The sequence below is a fragment of the Salmo trutta genome, unplaced genomic scaffold (assembly GCF_901001165.1).
Source record: "Salmo trutta unplaced genomic scaffold, fSalTru1.1, whole genome shotgun sequence".
Taxonomy (NCBI): domain Eukaryota; kingdom Metazoa; phylum Chordata; class Actinopteri; order Salmoniformes; family Salmonidae; genus Salmo; species Salmo trutta.
In genome coordinates, this window is record NW_021823104.1 from 1,005,110 (window position 1) to 1,023,738 (window position 18,629).

Consider the following 18,629-nt stretch of genomic DNA (forward strand, 5'->3'; position numbering starts at 1 on the left):
CGTGCACGTTGACCCGGGTCACTCCTCGGTAGGACGCGGCGTCGGGCCAGCCCAGATCCAGGTCGGGTATCGAACCTTCAGAGCGGTCGGGCCAGTACTGTAACGACAGCGGTCCGTTTTTCCCCCCGTCGTCCTCCTTCGCGGACGCTTCGTTCGCTCCCGCCTCGTTCCCTGGCTGGTAGACCTCCGCCGCGTCGCCCTCCAGCCGTAAGAGTTCCGGTTCGGACAGGAAGTGTCGTAGATCGTGGTCGATGAGGTAGTTGTTGAAGGCATCTCGTCCACCGGTTAGCAGAACCTCTAAAGCGAGACGTTGGTCCTCGCTGTAGAAGAACTCGGGTTTGGACTCGGTTATTCGCCAATTGATGTGATGCTCGTCTAGACACTGTACCTGAGACAGAGCCATGGCTTCTACACTTGATCAATACCTGACTGATCAAAATCCCGGACGGATCAATAATATATAACCAGATAGATATTACAGAACGGACTGTTACTGAAGAACATGACGGGTTAAATTAACATGGGAGATTTTTTTTTTAATCAAAACCTTTTTTTCTCTGAAAGAGTTCAACTCATGTCTCATGTTGTATTGGTATCCGTGTTTCCCACGACTTGTTTCCCATAAAACACTAAATACATAAAACTTTTCTCCTGGTAAAAAACCCGACAGAAACCCGAGACAGACCGACGGGTTATTAACCGGTAGCACCATATAAAAAGTACCGGCTCGTCCAAACGGGAGTCGGGTGCGTCTCGTCGTGTTGTAAAATAAAAAAACACACAGAATACGATAAAGCGGAAGTAAAATGTTCCAGACTGAATGTGAAATGTCTCTCTGTGTGAGATTATCACAGTGGAAACTCAAAACCCCCCCACATCTTCGTGTACAAACACGCAGGTAAACCCTGGAGAAATCCTCCGCCACGCCCGTCACACAAATCCCCGTTCCGGTAGAAGTCCCCGGTCCGGGATGTGTGTTAGTCTGAGTCAGACAGCAGCTGTTCTTTAATCCAACCGGACGTCGGTAACTTGTTCAACTCTTCTGATGACGAGACTCTTTTTTTTAAAACAAGTCTCGTCTGTCTGCGGTTTTAAAAAACAACTTTTACAGGGAAAATAAACTCTACTTGTCTCTTTTTTTAAATTTTATTTCTCTCGGTTTTTATTTGACTGGAAACGAAAACACTTCCTAGATCCCCCGTTCCGTTCCTCCACCAAACGGGTGAAAGTTGAAGCAGTTTCGTGATAAAAACTCTTGTTCGTTGTTTCTTCCAGAAGTAATGTTTTCCTTTTTATAAACCCCCCAAAACAATCCCGAATATAAAACGACCGGTTAATAATACCGACGGATAAATAACCGCTAAAGATCCACCGAAATCGCGGAGAATCTCTAACGTGTCTGTCTGTAATAACTCGTTAACGGAAGCTGTTCTCACCGGGGGAGTGGAGGGCGGAGTGTCCGGTTAGTGGGTGAGGAAACCTAGAAACACCATTACCCGGATGTCTGGGTCGTGGCTAGAAGGGATCCAGGTTTTAGTCAGAATTGATGCCTCGGTCACACCGACTGTGTTTGGATTTTTTTTTATTCTCGGTAGAAGTACATTCATTTCCTATGTAACGCTGCGTTTGCCTTGCAGCTTTGCGTAGCAGATGCCTTTGCGACGCGTTCTTTGTGGTGCGGACGTTGGATTTATCGGACATACGCTTCAAAACGGTTTGACAGAAACGGGAGCAGAAGGTGAATGTTGAACTTTTGTTGCGTCAGTTTCCTGTTGGTGTGATCGAGGCGTTAGGATAATGAACATGGCAGGTTCTGAATAACAGTAGATAACATCAGCCAGGTCTGTCTGTCTGTCTGTCTGTCTGTCTGTCTGTCTGTCTGTCTGTCTGTCTGTCTGTCTGTCTGTCTGTCTGTCTGTCTGTCTGTCTGTCTGTCTGTCTGTCTGTCTGGATCCAGAGGAGTGTGTGTGTGTGTGTGTGTGTGTGTGTGTGTGTGTGTGTGTGTGTGTGTGTGTATAATACCCAGTATAAACCAGGGTAATAATTGTGTTTTCCAGACTCGGTGGTCTGTGTGGATCCAGAGGAGTGTCTGAGCGTGTGTGTGTGTGTGTGTGTGTGTGTGTGCGGAGCGGAGGTGGGCTGTTCCAACATCGCCTTCCCCAAACTGGTCATCGAACTCATGCCGAGCGGTGAGTGGGTGGTGTAGAATGACTCTGGGTGGTGTAGAATGTCTCTGGGTGGTGTAGAATGTCTCTGGGTGGTGTAGAATGACTCTGGGTGGTGTAGAATGTCTCTGGGTGGTGTAGAATGTCTCTGGGTGGTGTAGAATGACTCTGGGTGGTGTAGAATGTCTCTGGGTGGTGGAGAATGTCTCTGGGTGGTGTAGAATGTATCCTTCATATCTCTGGGTGGTGTAGAATGACTCTGGGTGGTGTAGAATGTATCCTTCATGTCTCTGGGTGGTGTAGAATGTCTCTGGGTGGTGTAGAATGTCTCTGGGTGGTGTAGAATGTCTCTGGGTGGTGTAGAATGTATCCTCTAAACTCTAACCACTAGGCTACCCTGCCGCCTCTACACTCTAACCACTAGGCTACCTGTCGCCCCTCCACTCTAACCACTAGGCTACCTGCCGCCTCTACACTCTAACCACTAGGCTACCTGCCGCCTCTACACTCTAACCACTAGGCTACCTGCCGCCTCTACACTCTAACCACTAGGCTACCTGCCTCCTCTACACTCTAACCACTAGGCTACCTGCCACCTCTACACTCTAACCACTAGGCTACCTGCCGCCTCTACACTCTAACCACTAGGCTACCTGCCGCCTCTACACTCTAACCACTAGGCTACCTGCCGCCTCTACACTCTAACCACTAGGCTACCTGCCGCCTCTACACTCTAACCACTAGGCTACCTGCCTCCTCTACACTCTAACCACTAGGCTACCTGCCGCCTCTACACTCTAACCACTAGGCTACCTGCCGCCCCTCCACTCTAACCACTAGGCTACCTGCCGCCTCTACACTCTAACCACTAGGCTACCTGTCGCCCCTCCACTCTAACCACTAGGCTACCTGCCGCCTCTACACTCTAACCACTAGGCTACCTGCCGCCTCTACACTCTAACCACTAGGCTACCTGCCGCCTCTACACTCTAACCACTAGGCTACCTGCCTCCTCTACACTCTAACCACTAGGCTACCTGCCACCTCTACACTCTAACCACTAGGCTACCTGCCGCCTCTACACTCTAACCACTAGGCTACCTGCCGCCTCTACACTCTAACCACTAGGCTACCTGCCGCCTCTACACTCTAACCACTAGGCTACCTGCCGCCTATACACTCTAACCACTAGGCTACCTGCCTCCTCTACACTCTAACCACTAGGCTACCTGCCGCCTCTACACTCTAACCACTAGGCTACCTGCCGCCCCTCCACTCTAACCACTAGGCTACCTGCCGCCTCTACACTCTAACCACTAGGCTACCTGCCGCCTCTCCACTCTAACCACTAGGCTACCTGCCACCTCTACACTCTAACCACTAGGCTACCTGCCGCCTCTACACTCTAACCACTAGGATACCTACCGCCCCTCCACTCTAACCACTAGGTACAATACAGTACTAACTGTATAATGTATCTCTATACGTGTTACATAAATACAAACCAATACATATACAGAACCAGTCGAATGTTTGGACACACCTACTTTATTTCAGGGTTTTTATTTTTACTATTTTCTACATTGTAGAATAATAGCGAAGACATCAAAACTATGAAATAACACATATGGAATCATGTAGTAACCAAAAAAGGGTTAAACAAATCAAAATATATTTATATTTTAGATTCTCCAAAGTAGCCACCTTTTGTCTTGGTGACAGCTTTGCACATTCTTGACATTCTCTCAACCAGCTTCATGAGGTAGTCACCTGGAATGCATTTCAATTAACAGGTGTGCCTTGTTAAAAGTTAATTTGTGGAATTTCTCTCCTTTGTGCGTTTGAACCAGTCAGTTGTGTTGTGACAAGGTGGGGGGGTATACAGAAGATAGCCCTATTTGGTAAAAGACCAAGTCCATACTATGGCAAGAACATCTCAAATAAGCAAAGAGAAACGACAGTCCATCATTACTTTAAGACATGAAGGTCAGTCAATCTGGAAAATGTCAAGAATTTTCAATGCAGTCGCAAAAACCATCATGAAGAAACTGGCTCTCATGAGGACCGCCACAGGAAAGGAAGACCCAGAGTTACCAGCCTCATGAGGACCGCCACAGGAAAGACCCAGAGTTACCAGCCTCATGAGGACCGCCACAGGAAAGACCCAGAGTTACCAGCCTCATGAGGACCGCCACAGGAAAGACCCAGAGTTACCAGCCTCATGAGGACCGCCACAGGAAAGGAAGACCCAGAGTTCCCTCTGCTGCAGAGGATAAGTTCATTATAGTTAACTGCACTTCAGATCGCAGCCCAAATAAATGCTTCACAGAGTTCAAGTAACAGACACATCTCAACATCAACTGTTCAGAGGAGACTGTGTGAATCAGACCTTCATGGCTGAATCGCTGCCAGGAAACCGCTACTAAAGGACACCAATAAGAAGAAGAGACTTGCTTGGACCAAGAATCACGAGCAGTGGACATTAGACCAGTGGAAATCTGTCCTTTGGTCTGATGAGTCCAAATTTTAGATTTTTAGTTCCAACCGCCGTGTCTTTGTGAGACTCAGAGTAGGTGAACGGATGATCTCTGCATGTGTGGTTCCCACCGTGAAGCATGGAGGAGGAGGTGTGATGGTGCTTTGCTGGTGAGACTGTCTGTGATTTATTTAGAATTCATGGCACACTTAACCAGCATGGCTACCGCAGCATTCTGCAGCGATACGCCATCACATCTGGTTTGCGCTTAGTGGGACTATCATTTGTTTTTCATAGGACAATGACCCAACACACCTCCAGGCTGTGTAAGGGCTATTTGACCAAGAAGGAAAGTGATGGACCGCTGCATCAGATGACCTGGCCTCCACAATCCCCTGACCTCAACTCAATTGAGATGGTTTGGGATGAGTTGGAACCGCAGAGTGAAGGAAAAGCAGACAAGTGCTCAGCATATGTGGGAACTCCTTCAAGACTGTTGGAAAAGCATTCCAGGTGAAGCTGGTTGACAGAATGCCAAGATGTGTGCAAAGTTTTGGCTATTTTGAAGAATCTCAAATATAAAATATATTTTGATTTGTTTAACACTTTTTTGGTTACTACATGATTCCATATGTGTTATTTCATAGTTTTGATGTAGAAAAAAATGTAAATAAAGAAAAACATGTATATAATATATATACATATAGAAATACATTCATACATCTTCACCCCTCACAGTTCAAATGTCTCTTTCAAATTCAGATTCAATGAGACAAACATGATCGATAAATAAATAAAACATCATTACAATTACAACAATAATTACAACAGAACCGTCCAGCGTTGTTAAACAGAACTCAGTGTGTCGCCGTCAGATCGCTGTCTGTATGTGTGTGAGGTCGGTGTGTGTGTGAGGTCAGGTGTGTGTGAGAGATCAGGTGTGTGTGAGGTCGGTGTGTGTGTGAGGTCAGGTGTGTGTGAGGTCAGGTGTGTGTGAGGTCAGGTGTGTGTGAGGTCAGGTGTGTGTGAGGTCAGGTGTGTGTGAGAGGTCAGGTGTGTGTGTGAGGTCAGGTGTGTGTGTGAGGTCAGGTGTGTGTGAGGTCAGGTGTGTGTGAGGTCAGGTGTGTGTGAGGTCAGGATTGGGGTCCCAGTAAGCCAGCAGGTCACTGAAGTCCGGGTGTGAGTGCACGTTGTCGTGCGAGTGCGTGTTGTGGTCTGTGCGCGTGTTGTCAGCGCTAATGAGCGTGCCCACAGGGAGGCAGGGGATTGGCTCGTTCCAGAAGCTGAGAGGGAGGTGTCTCTTGTTCATTGGACGACATTGTCCCCGGCTCCGCCCTATCCGACAGTCAAACAACTCGGCCAACGGACCGAGACTTCCGTCGCCCCCGGCGACGCGGCGACCGTCGGCCCTGGACGCGGACTCCGGGCTTCCCGTTGCCATCCTAACCAGGTCGTCGTAGTAACGCCGTCGTCCGCTCGTCGCCGTGGAGACGCGGTCGTCGTCGTCGTCGCCGTCGATGTCACGGGCGTCCGGGTCGTCGCGGCGACAGCCGAAATACCGCATGACGTCCCGGCTGATGGTGTCAGCGAACCGAAGCAGCTGATTGGTCAGATCTGACGAGCAAGGGGCGGGGTTTGAGAAAGCTTCCTCCTCCTCATCACCTTCCTCTTCCTCCCTCTCCTAATAATAATATTATTAACAATAATCATTTATTTTATCAAATCAATAAAAAAAACATTTAATATCAGAGATAAAGGTAAGAAGTTTAAAAAGAGTTATAAGGTCTTACCTCCTCCTCTTCCTCCCTCTCCTCTTCCTCCTCATCCATGGGGGAATGCTGGAGGATCATGGGTAGATAGCAGGAGGAAGTGGCCGAGAGACGGAAGGTTCTGATGACTCCCGTCGCCATCTTGACATTAATGTTATCAGAACCAATCAGAACCGAGGACAGAGACAGAACACCAATCAGAACCGAGGACAGAGACAGAACACCAATCAGAACCACCAATCAGAACTGAGGACAGAGACAGAACACCAATCAGAACTGAGGACAGAGACAGAACACCAATCAGAACCGAGGACAGAGACAGAACACCAATCAGAACCACCAATCAGAACTGAGGACAGAGACAGAACACCAATCAGAACCGAGAACAGGTTAACGGTTAAAGGCATATTTTTGGTCTGGTCTCGTTCTGAACCCTCCACACTCTCCTCACCTCTCTGTCCTGTCCGCTGGTTCTGGGCTGGTTCTGGGCTGGTTCTGGGCGGGTTCTGGGCTGGTTCTGGGCTGGTTCTGGGCTGGTTCTGGGCGGGTTCTGGGGTTGTAGTGGCCTGGGCCGATTCTGGGCTGGTTCTGGGGCTGTAGTGGACTGGGCCGGTTCTGGGCGGGTTCTGGGGCTGTAGTGGCCTGGGCCGGTTCTGGGCTGGTTCTGTAGTGGCCTGGGCCGGTTCTGGGCTGGTTCTGGGGCTGTAGTGGCCTGGGCCGGTTCTGGGCTGGTTCTGGGGCTGTAGTGGCCTGGGCCGATTCTGGGCCGGTTCTGGGTATTCTGGGTCCCAGCTGACTGACTGGTCCTGTTCTTCTGGGTTGGACTTAGGATTCTGGGTTTCCTCTTCTGGTCCTCTGGTCCGCTCTCTCTCCAGGCTTATAGAGGTCTCCTGCTGCTCACTGTCTCTCTGTCTCAGTGTCTCTCTCTCCAGGCTTATAGAGGTCTCCTGCTGCTCACTGTCTCTCTGTCTCACTGTCTCTCTCTCCAGGCTTATAGAGGTCTCCTGCTGCTCACTGTCTCTCTGTCTCAGTGTCTCTCTCTCCAGGCTTATAGAGGTCTCCTGCTGCTCACTGTCTCTCTGTCTCAGTGTCTCTCTGTCTCTCTGTCTCAGTGTCTCACTGTCTCACTGTCTCTCTGTCTCACTGTCTCTCTGTCTCAGTGTCTCAGTGTCTCTCTGTCTCAGTGTCTCACTGTCTCACTGTCTCTCTGTCTCACTGTCTCTCTGTCTCAGTGTCTCTCTGTCTCAGTGTCTCAGTGTCTCTATGTCTCAGTGTCTCTCTGTCTCAGTATGTCTCTGTCTCAGTGTCTCTCTGTCTCAGTGTCTCAGTGTCTCTCTGTCTCAGTGTGTCTCTGTCTCAGTGTGTCTCTGTCTCAGTGTCTCTCTGTCTCAGTGTGTCTCTGTCTCTCTGTCTCAGTGTCTCTCTGTCTCAGTGTGTCTGTTTATAAGGGAGGCTGTTACCCTGCTCTATGTGTGTGTGTGTGTGTGTGTGTGTGTGTGTGTGTGTGTGTGTGTGTGTGCCTGGTCAATATGTGAGAGCAGCAATAAGCCTACTAGAGAGTGTGTTGGCCTCAGGCCTGGAGGGAAGCTGAAGTCATTCTGCTGCCTCAGAACAGTAAAGCCCTCTTTACTGACTCAAATAGGGCTTTACACCCCCTGCTATAATGGCTTTACACCCCCTGCTATAATGGCTTTACACCCCCTGCTATAATGGCTTTACACCCCCTGCTATAATGGCTTTACACCCCCTGCTGTAATGGCTTTACACCCCCTGCTATAATGGCTTTACACCACCTGCTATAATGGCTTTACACCCCCTGCTATAATGGCTTTACACCCCCTGCTATAATGGCTTTACACTCCCTGCTATAATGGCTTTACACCCCCTGCTATAATGGCTTTACACCCTCTGCTATAATGGCTTTACACCCCATGTTATAATGGCTTTACACCCCCTGCTATAATAGCTTTACTAACGACATGCCACTGGCTTTGGGTAAAGCCTGAGTGTTTATCTACGTCGATGACTCAACACTGTACACGTCAGCCACTACAGCGACTGAAATGACTACAACACTTAACAAAGAGCTGCAGTTAGTTTCAGAGTGGGTGGCAAGGAATAAGTTAGTCCTAAATATAAGCATTGTGTTTGGGACAAATCCTTCACTAAACCCTTAAACCCTCAACTCAATCTTGTAATGAATGATGTGGAAATTGAGCAAGACGAGGTGACTAAACTGCTTGGTGTAACCCTGGATTGTAAACTGTCCTGGTCAAAACATATTGATACCACAGTAGCTAAAATGGGGAGAAGTCTGTCTATAATAAAGCCCTGCTCTACCTTCTCAACAACACTATCAACAAGGCAGGTCCTACAGACTGGCTGTCCTAACCCTCACAGACTGGCTGTCCTAACCCTCACAGATTGGCTGTCCTAACCCTCACAGACTGGCTGTCCTAACCCTAACAGACTGGCTGTCCTAACCTTAACAGACTGGCTGTCCTAACCCTCACAGACTGGCTGTCCTAACCCTCACAGACTGGCTGTCCTAACCCTCACAGACTGGCTGTCCTAACCCTCACAGACTGGCTGTCCTAACCCTCACAGACTGGCTGTCCTAACGCTAACAGACTGGCTGTCCTAACCCTCACAGACTGGCTGTCCCAACCCTCACAGACTGGCTGTCCCAACCCTCACAGACTGGCTGTCCTTATGTCCTTACCTCACAGACTGACTGCAGACCCCCTCTCTACCCTCACAGACTGACTGCAGAGCCACTCTCTACCCTCACAGACTGACTGCAGAGCCACTCTCTACCCTCACAGACTGCCTGCTGACCCACTCTCTACCCTCACAGACTGCAGACACACTCTTTACCCTCACAGACTGACTGAAAGATCTAGTGATCTACAGGGGATAAATGGATCTAGTGCTCTACAGTGGATAAATGGATCTAGTGCTCTACAGTGGATAAATGGATCTAGTGCTCTACAGTGGATAAATGGATCTACTCTACAGTGGATAAATGGATCTAGTGCTCTACAGTGGATAAATTGATCTAGTGCTCTACAGTGGATAAATGGATCTAGTGCTCTACAGTGGATAAATGGATCTAGTGCTCTACAGTGGATAAATGGATCTAGAACTCTACAGTGGATAAATGGATCTAGTGCTCTACAGTGGATAAATGGATCTACTGCTCTACAGTGGATAAATGGATCTAGTGCTCTACAGTGGATACATGGATCTAGTGCTCTACAGTGGATAAATGGATCTCTACAGTGGATAAATGGATCTAGTGCTCTACAGTGGATCAATGGATCTAGTGCTCTACAGTGGATCAATGGATCTGGTGCTCTACAGTGGATAAATGGATCTAGTGCTCTACAGTGGATAAATGGATCTAGTGCTCTACAGTGGATAAATGGATCTAGTGCTCTACAGTGGATAAATGGATCTAGTGCTCTACAGTGGATAAATTGATCTACTCTACAGTGGATCAATGGATCTAGTGCTCTACAGTGGATAAATGGATCTAGTGCTCTACAGTGGATAAATGGATCTAGTGCTCTACAGTGGATAAATGGATCTAGTGCTCTACAGTGGATAAATGGATCTAGTGCTCTACAGTGGATAAATGGATCTAGTGCTCTACAGTGGATAAATGGATCTAGTGATCTACAGTGGATAAATGGATCTAGTGCTCTACAGTGGATAAATGGATCTCTACAGTGGATAAATGGATCTAGTACTCTACAGTGGATAAATTGATCTAGTGCTCTACAGTGGATAAATGGATCTCTACAGTGGATAAATGGATCTAGTACTCTACAGTGGTTAAATGGATCTCTACAGTGGATCAATGGATCTAGTGCTCTACAGTGGATAAATGGATCTAGTGCTCTACAGTGGATAAATGGATCTAGTGCTCTACAGTGGATAAATGGATCTAGTGCTCTACAGTGGATAAATGCATCTCTACAGTGGATAAATGGATCTAGTGCTCTACAGTGGATAAATGGATCTACTCTACAGTGGATCTACAGTTAAATCCACTTCGATCGGTGTAGATGAAGGGGGAGGAGACGGGTTAATATAGAAGGGTTTTTAAGCCTTGAGACAAATGACACATGGATTGTTTCGTTCAGAATGGGCAAGACAACATTTTTAAGTGCCTTTTTATGTTAATTTGATTTATTTCACCTTTATTTAACCAGGTAGGCCAGTTGAGAACAAGTTCTCATTTACAACTGAGACCTGGCCGAGATAAAGCAAAGCAGTGGGACACAGACAACAACACAGAGTTACACATGGAGTAAAACAAACAGACAGTCAATAACACAATAGAAAAAGTATATATACATTGTGTGCAAATGAGGTAGGATAAGAGAGGTAAGGCAATGAATAGGCCATGGTGGCAAAGTAATTACAATATAGCAATTAAACACTGGAGTGGTAGGGTGTGCAGAAGATGAATGTGCAAGTAGAGATACTGGGGTGCAAAGGAGCAAGATAAATAAATAAATACAGTAGGGGATGAGGTAGTTGGGTGGGCTATTTACAGATGGGCTATGTACAGGTGCAGTGATCTGTGAGCTGTTCTGACAGCTGGTGCTTAAAGCTAGTGAGGGAGATAAGAGTCTTCAGCTTCAGAGATTATTGCAGTTCGTTCCAGTCATTGGCAGCAGAGAACTGGAAGGAAAGGCGGCTAAAGGAGGAATTGGCTTTGGGGATGACCAGTGAGATATACATGCTGGAGCGCGTGCTACAGGTGGGTGCTGCTATGGTAACCAGTGAGCGGAGATAAGGCGGGGCTTTACTTAGCAAAGACTTGTAGATGACCTGGAGCCAGTGGGTTTGGCGACGAGTATGAAGCAAGGGCCAACCAACGAGAGCATACAGGTCGCAGTGGTGGGTAGTGAATGGGGCTTTGGTGACAAAACGGATGGCACTGTGATAGACTGCATCCAATTTGCTGAGTAGAGTGTTGGAGGCTGTTTTGTAAATGACATCGCCGAAGTCGAGGATTGGTAGGATGGTCAGTTTTACGAGGGTATGTTTGGTAGCATGAGTGAAGGAGGCTTTGTTGTGAAATAGGAAGCCGATTCTAGATTTAATTTTGGATTGGAGATGTTTAATGTGAGTCAGGAAGGAGAGATTACAGTCTAGCCAGACATCTAGGTATTTATAGTTGTCCACATAAGTCAGAACCGTCCAGAGTAGTGATGCTGGACGGGCGGGTGCGGGCAGCGATTGGTTGAAGAGCATGCATTTGGTTTTACTTGCATTTAAGAGCAGTTGGAGGCCACGGAAGGAGAGTTGTATGGCATTGAAGCTCGTCTGGAGGTTAGTTAACACAGTGTCCAAAGAAGTGCCAGTATACAGAATGGTGTCGTCTGCGTAGAGGTGGATCAGAGAATCACTAGCAGCGAGAGCGACATCTTTGATGTATACAGAGAAAATAGTCGGCCCAAGAATTGAACCCTGTGGGACCCCCATAGAGACTACCAGAGGTTCGGACAACAGGCCCTCCGATTTGACACACTGAACTCTATCAGAGAAGTAGTTGGTGAACCAGGCGAGGCAGTCATTAGAGAAACCAAGGCTGTTGAGTCTGCTGATAAGAATACGGTGATTGACAGAGTCGAAAGCCTTGGCCATGTCGACAAATACGGCTGCACAGAATAGTCTTTTATTGATGTCGGCTATGATATCGTTTAGGACCTTGAGCGTGGCTCAGAAACCAGATTGCATAGCGGAGAAGGTACAGTGAGATTCGAAACAGTCGGTAATCTGTTTGTTAACTTGGCTTTCAAAGACCTTAGAAAGGCAGGGTAGGATAGAAATAGGTCTGTAGCAGTTTGGGTCTAGAGTGTCCCCTCCTTTGAAGAGGGGGATGACCGCGGCAGCTTTCCAGTCTTTAGCGATCTCAGACGATACGAAAGAGAGGTTGAACAGGCTAGTAATAGGGGTTGCAACAATTTCACGCTCAACCGTTTCCATTGTGTATCAAGAATGGTCGACCATCCAAAGGACATCCAGCCAACTGGACACAACTGTGGGAAGCATTGGAGTCAACATGGTCCACCATCCCTGTGGAATGTTTTGTTTCCTGTTTGGACCCCAGGAAGAGGAAACAGGTTATTACCAATCCCCTTCACTCAAATCTTATCCTCCCAAAACGTGAAAACACCTTACAGGACAGATCCCCTGAGTCTGACGAGGGGAAGGAGACTTCATCTTCAGAAGGAGAGATGCCCTGAGGATGACGAGGGGGAGGAGAGATGTCCTGTTGGGGTCAGGAGGATATTATTCAACTGGTTATTAGCTTCCTAATGACCCTGTCCATATGTCTGGTGTGCGTGTGTGTGTGTGTGTGTGTGTGTGTGTGTGTGTGTGTGTGTGTGTGTGTGTGTGTGTGTGTGTGTGTGTGTGTGTGTGTGTGTGTGTGTGTGTGTGTGTGTGTGTGTGTGTGTGTGTGTATGTGTGTGTGTGTGTGCGTGTGCGTGCGTGCGTGCGTGACCATAATTTCTGATAGAATTGGGAACAAACAGACACCTCATTCCAGCACTAGGTGGTCCCACAAACACAGATACCACTTCACAACCTGAACAACACTCTACTGAAAGAATAGACATGCAGAGCACCAGTCTAGTGAGGAACAATGGTTGCTAGGCAGTTTCTGGATCACAGGTTCTAGAACAGTTTATATCCCTGAACTGTTTCAGTTTCTGGATCACAGGTTCTAGAACAGTTTCTAACCCTGAAATGTTTCAGTTTCTGGATCACAGGTTCTAGAACAGTTTATATCCCTAAACTGTTTCAGTTTCTGTATCACAGGTTCTAGAACAGTTTCTAACCCTAAACTGTTTCAGTTTCTGGATCACAGGTTCTAGAACAGCTTCTATCCCAGTTCTATCTGCCTGTTAAATCATCAACCTAAACTGTTTCGGTTCTGGATCACAGGTTCTAGAACAGTTTCTAACTCTAAACTGTTTCAGTTTCTAGATCACAGGTTCTAGAACAGTTTCTAACCCTGAACTGTTTCAGTTTCTAGATCACAGGTTCTAGAACAGTTTCTAACCCTAAACTGTTTCAGTTTCAGTATCACAGGTTCTAGAACAGTTTCTAACCCTGAACTGTTTCAGTATCACAGGTTCTAGAACAGCTATCCCTTTTAGAACATGACTGAACGGTTTTTTTATTTTAGGATCTTAACACTTTGCATTTTTTTTTTTTGACATTGTTATGATAGATTTTACTGTTTAACTTGTCTGTTCCACAGGAAGTTGGTGGGACCTTAATTGGTGAGGACAGGCTCGTGGTTAACGGCTGGAGTGGAATATGTGGCATCCGTTCATGTACTGTCCTGTATGTGAGAGGGCTCCAACAAGGAATTACAATCTATGTATTACTTTGAATACTTGCAAATAAACCACTGGAACTCCTTGTGAATGTCTGCAGCCGACTGGGTTGTCGGCGTCTGACAAGAGATGAAAATATTACAGGAATCGTCTGCAAAATGTTGCTGAAGACGTCACTCAAAACAACATCTTTCCACAAGACTCCCATGAAAGTTATAGTGTGACGTTATGAGTCGACGTTAAAGTAACATTCTCTGAACAGTTTTTATAGTCTTTTAGATGTATCCTCTCTTTATTAAACATTTAAACTCTTACAATAAACACCGGTAAAATACCAATGGGATCATTTGTTGTCTTTTATGTTGGAAAAACAAGTTGTACATTTGTCTGTGTGTATATATTGTACTTTTTCATAATTAAAACTGAAAACAGGAAAAAGCACGTTAATTGTCAAACCAATTTCGTTATGGATTTCACGTTGTGCTAGTGATGCAGGGGTTAATAATAAATAATAAAACCTACTGATTTCCCATTGCCTCTCCCAGTTGCAGGTTGATGTTTGTCATGAATCGTGCCCTGAAGGCAGAACGGAGCGATTTCCTCTAGATATGCCAGATTGTTAAAAATTGTCTATATCGTAAACCTTTGTGGAAATGTATTTAGTTTTTTATGGTCTTAATTTAAGGTATGGATTAGCAGTGTGGTTAGGGTTAAGGTTGGGGTTAAGGGTTAGGGGTTAGGGGTTAGGGGTTAGAGGTTAGGGGTTAGGGTTAGGGTTAGGGGTTAGGGGTTAGGGTTAAGGGTTAAGGTTGGGGTTAAGGGTTAGGGGTTATGGGTTAAGGGTTAGGGGTTAAGGGTTAGGGGTTAGGGGTTAAGGGTTAGGGGTTAAGGGTTAGGGGTTAGGGGTTAAGGGTTAGGGGTTAGGTTTAAAATCCAATGTTATTACTTTGTGACTGTACCAGCTAGTGACCCCTTTGCAGAACTGCCTTCAGGGTAAGATTCATCACAATAAATACCAACCTGCCTTCAGGGTAAGATTCATCACAATAAATACCATCCTGCCTTCAGGGACACGGGGCAGTCTGGGGGCTGATATTACTGTCTCAGTCCCCGGGGGGGGGGGGACTGCTATAACACACACCACACACACATTAATATACACACACACACACACCGTACACACACACACGTTAGTGTTAGAGTGTAAATGACCACGAGTCAATCTGTCAAACCACCTCTTTATTATGTTTGATTGACAGTGGAAACAGCCAATAAAAACAGTGTATTCTGATTGACAGTGGAAACAGCAAATAAAAACAGTGTATTCTGATTGACAGTGGAAACAGCCAATAAAAACAGTGTATTCTGATTGACAGTGGAAACAGCCAATAAAAACAGTGTATTCTGATTGACAGTGGAAACAGCCAATAAAAACAGTGTATTCTGATTGACAGTGGAAACAGCCAATAAAAACATTTGTATTCTGATTGACAGTGGAAACAGCCAATAAAAACATTTGTATTCTGATTGACAGTGGAAACAGCCAATAAAAACATTTGTGTTCTGATTGACAGTGGAAACAGCCAATTAAAATTGTGATTTTAGATAACAAAAAACTTCTATCTGGTTATTTTAACAAAGGAAGGGGACTACTTTCAATGCAGGACATTCGGCTCACAGGAAGGAAGGGGACTACTTTCAATGCAGGACATTCTGCTCACAGGAAGGAAGGGGACTACTTTCAATGTAGGACATTCTGCTCACAGGAAGGAAGGGGACTACTTTCAACTAAAACCAGGATGTACAAATAAATAGGACGGGATAACTTGGTGTGTGTGTGTGTGTGTGTGTGTGTGTGTGTGTGTGTGTGTGTGTGTGTGTGTGTGTGTGTGTGTGTGTGTGTGTGTGTGTGTGTGTGTGTGTCCGTTAGAGGATCACACATTTGCCTTTCTCCACCCAGGGGTTGGCCCTCATCAGCTCCGGGTTCAGGAACGGGTCATCACACACACACCCCTCGATCCATTTCACCAGCCTGCCGAGAGAACACACACACACACACACACATACACCATACACACACACACACACACACACACACACACACACACACACACACACACACACACACACACACACACACACACACACACACACCCTGTTAGACCACACCCCCGTTAGACCACACCCCTGTTAGACCACACCCCTCGATCCATTTCACCAGCCTGCCGAGAGAACACACACACACACACACACACACACACACACACACACACACACACACACACACACACACACACACACACACACACACACACACACACACACCCTGTTAGACCATACCCTGTTAGACCACACCCCGTTAGACCATACCCTGTTAGACCACACCCCTCGATGCACTGGGATTCAATCCGATCTCAGGTTTAGGTTGTAGGTGTTTTTTAAAGGTTCTGATTGGGCCGACAGCGTTTTACCGCGAATAGGATCTCCCCGAACGCGGAAACATTTGCCTTTAAAAACCCACGATGGGTTTGAATCCCAGACTGAGACAAGGTTGCTAGATTGAATCCCAGACGTCGACAAGGTTGCTAGATTGAATCCCGGACTTAGACAAGATTGCTAGATTGAATCCCAGACTTAGACAAGGTTGCTAGATTGAATCCCAGACTTAGACAAGATTGCTAGATTGAATCCCAGACTTAGACAAGGTTGCTAGATTGAATCCCAGACTTAGACAAGGTTGCTAGTTTGAATCCCGGACTTAGACAAGGTTGCGAGATTGAATCCTAGATGAGACTTTTGTTTTTACAACCTGACCCAACAATCCGAACCATTCACATTTCAATGTTTCTGCCTAAACAGAAATACACTGGGGGTAGAGACCAGAAGGACACTGGGGACAGAGACCAGAAGGACACTGGGGACAGAGACCAGAAGGACACTGGGACAGAGACCAGAAGGACACTGGGACAGAGACCAGAAGGACACTGGGACAGAGACCAGAAGGGACACTGGGACAGAGACCAGAAGGACACTGGGACAGAGACCAGAAGGACACTGGGACAGAGACCAGAAGGACACTGGGACAGAGACCAGAAGGACACTGGGACAGAGACCAGAAGGACACTGGGACAGAGACCAGAAGGACACTGGGACAGAGACCAGAAGGACACTGGGGACAGAGACCAGAAGGACACTGGGGACAGAGACCAGAAGGACACTGGGGACAGAGACCAGAAGGACACTGGGGACAGAGACCAGAAGGACACTGGGGGTAGAGACCAGAGGGACACTGGGGACAGAGACCAGAAGGACACTGGGACAGAGACCAGAAGGACACTGGGGGTAGAGACCAGAAGGACACTGGGACAGAGACCAGAAGGACACTGGGGACAGAGACCAGAAGGACTACTGGGGACAGAGACCAGAAGGACACTGGGGACAGAGACCAGAAGGACACTGGGGACAGAGACCAGAAGGACACTGGGGACAGAGACCAGAAGGACACTGGGGACAGAGACCAGAAGGACACTGGGACAGAGACCAGAAGGACACTGGGACAGAGACCAGAAGGACACTGGGGACAGAGACCAGAAGAACACTGGGACAGAGACCAGGAGGACACTGGGACAGAGACCAGAAGGACACTGGGGGTAGAGACCAGAAGGACACTGGGGGTAGAGACCAGAAGGACACTGGGACAGAGACCAGAAGGACACTGGGGGTAGAGACCAGAAGGACACTGGGACAGAGACCAGAAGGACACTGGGACAGAGACCAGAAGGACACTGGGACAGAGACCAGAAGGACACTGGGGGTAGAGACCAGAAGGACACTGGGGACAGAGACCAGAAGGACACTGGGGACAGAGACCAGAAGGACACTGGGACAGAGACCAGAAGGACACTGGGACAGAGACCAGAAGGACACTGGGGGTAGAGACCAGAAGGACACTGGGACAGAGACCAGAAGGACACTGGGGACAGAGACCAGAGGGACACTGGGACAGAGACCAGAAGGACACTACGTACTCAGTAACAGTGATGGATGATTTCTCTCTGTTGATGGCCAGCTGGTACTGAAGACTGTCCACCTCTCTCTTCATCTGGGGAAGGTCCAGGTCCTCCATCTGCTCCCATTACATAATACACACATTACATAATACACACATTACATAATACACACATTACATAATACACACATTACATAATACACACATTACATAATACACACATTACATAATACACACAGTACATAATACACACATTACATAATACACACATTACATAATACACACATTACATAATACACACAGTACATAATACACACATTACATAATACACACATTACATAATACACACATTACACAATACACAGGTTACATAATACACACAATACATTATACACACATTACAATATACACACATTACATTATACACACATTACATTATACACACATTACATAATACACAGGTTACATAATACACAGGTTACATAATACACACATTACATTACATAATACACACATTACATAATACACATTACATAATACACACATTACATTATACACACATTACATAATACACAGGTTACATAATACACACATTACATTACATAATACACACATTACATAATACACACATTACATAATACACACATTACATAATACAAACGTTACATTATACACACATTACATAATACACAGGTTACATAATACACACATTACATAATACACACATTACATAATACACACAATACATAATACACACATTACATTACATAATACACACGTTACATAATACACGGGTTACATAATACACAGGTTACATAATACATACATTACATAATACACACAAAA

General features: G+C 46.5%; 2 protein-coding genes and 1 long non-coding RNA gene across 4 annotated transcripts in view; 1 reads left to right on the forward strand and 2 right to left on the reverse strand.

Moving 5' to 3' along the window:
* Positions 1 to 1,478, reverse strand: part of LOC115188941 (protein FAM83G) — a 28,152-nt gene extending 26,674 nt beyond the window's left edge. Inside the window, exon 1 of the mRNA XM_029747776.1 lies at positions 1 to 1,478. This exon is cut by the window's left edge and continues 71 nt beyond it. Within this exon, the coding sequence (XP_029603636.1) occupies positions 1 to 403 (403 nt within the window). The 5' untranslated portion in view covers positions 404 to 1,478.
* Positions 1,406 to 14,212, forward strand: LOC115188947 (uncharacterized). Its single transcript, XR_003876651.1, has 3 exons — positions 1,406 to 1,738; positions 2,058 to 2,189; positions 13,696 to 14,212. It is a non-coding gene; the product is annotated as an uncharacterized LOC115188947 (long non-coding RNA).
* Positions 14,213 to 14,998: 786 nt separating this feature from the next.
* LOC115188940 (guanine nucleotide-binding protein G(I)/G(S)/G(O) subunit gamma-13-like) lies at positions 14,999 to 17,956 on the reverse strand. 2 transcript variants are annotated; one of them, XM_029747775.1, is made up of 2 exons: positions 17,803 to 17,956; positions 14,999 to 15,806 (listed from the first exon to the last, which is right to left on the reverse strand). In XM_029747775.1, exons 1-2 carry the CDS (start codon positions 17,898 to 17,900, stop codon positions 15,701 to 15,703), a joined length of 204 nt encoding a protein of 67 aa, XP_029603635.1. In that variant the 5' UTR covers positions 17,901 to 17,956; the 3' UTR covers positions 14,999 to 15,700. The 2 variants fall into 2 exon arrangements, 1 of the variants encoding a protein (XP_029603635.1); XR_003876638.1 differs by lacking the exon at positions 14,999 to 15,806 and adding an exon at positions 15,916 to 15,996 and having other exon boundaries at positions 17,803 to 17,890.
* Between the last annotated feature and the right edge of the window lie 673 nt (positions 17,957 to 18,629).

Coding starts and splice junctions, on each gene's coding strand:
- LOC115188940 (XM_029747775.1), bottom strand. CDS start 17,900: ATGGAGGACCTGGACCTTCCCCAGATGAAGAGAGAGGTGGACAGTCTT. Junction 15,807..17,802: donor TCATCCATCACTGTTACTGA/GTACGTAGTGTC, acceptor TTCTCTCGGCAG/GCTGGTGAAATGGATCGAGG.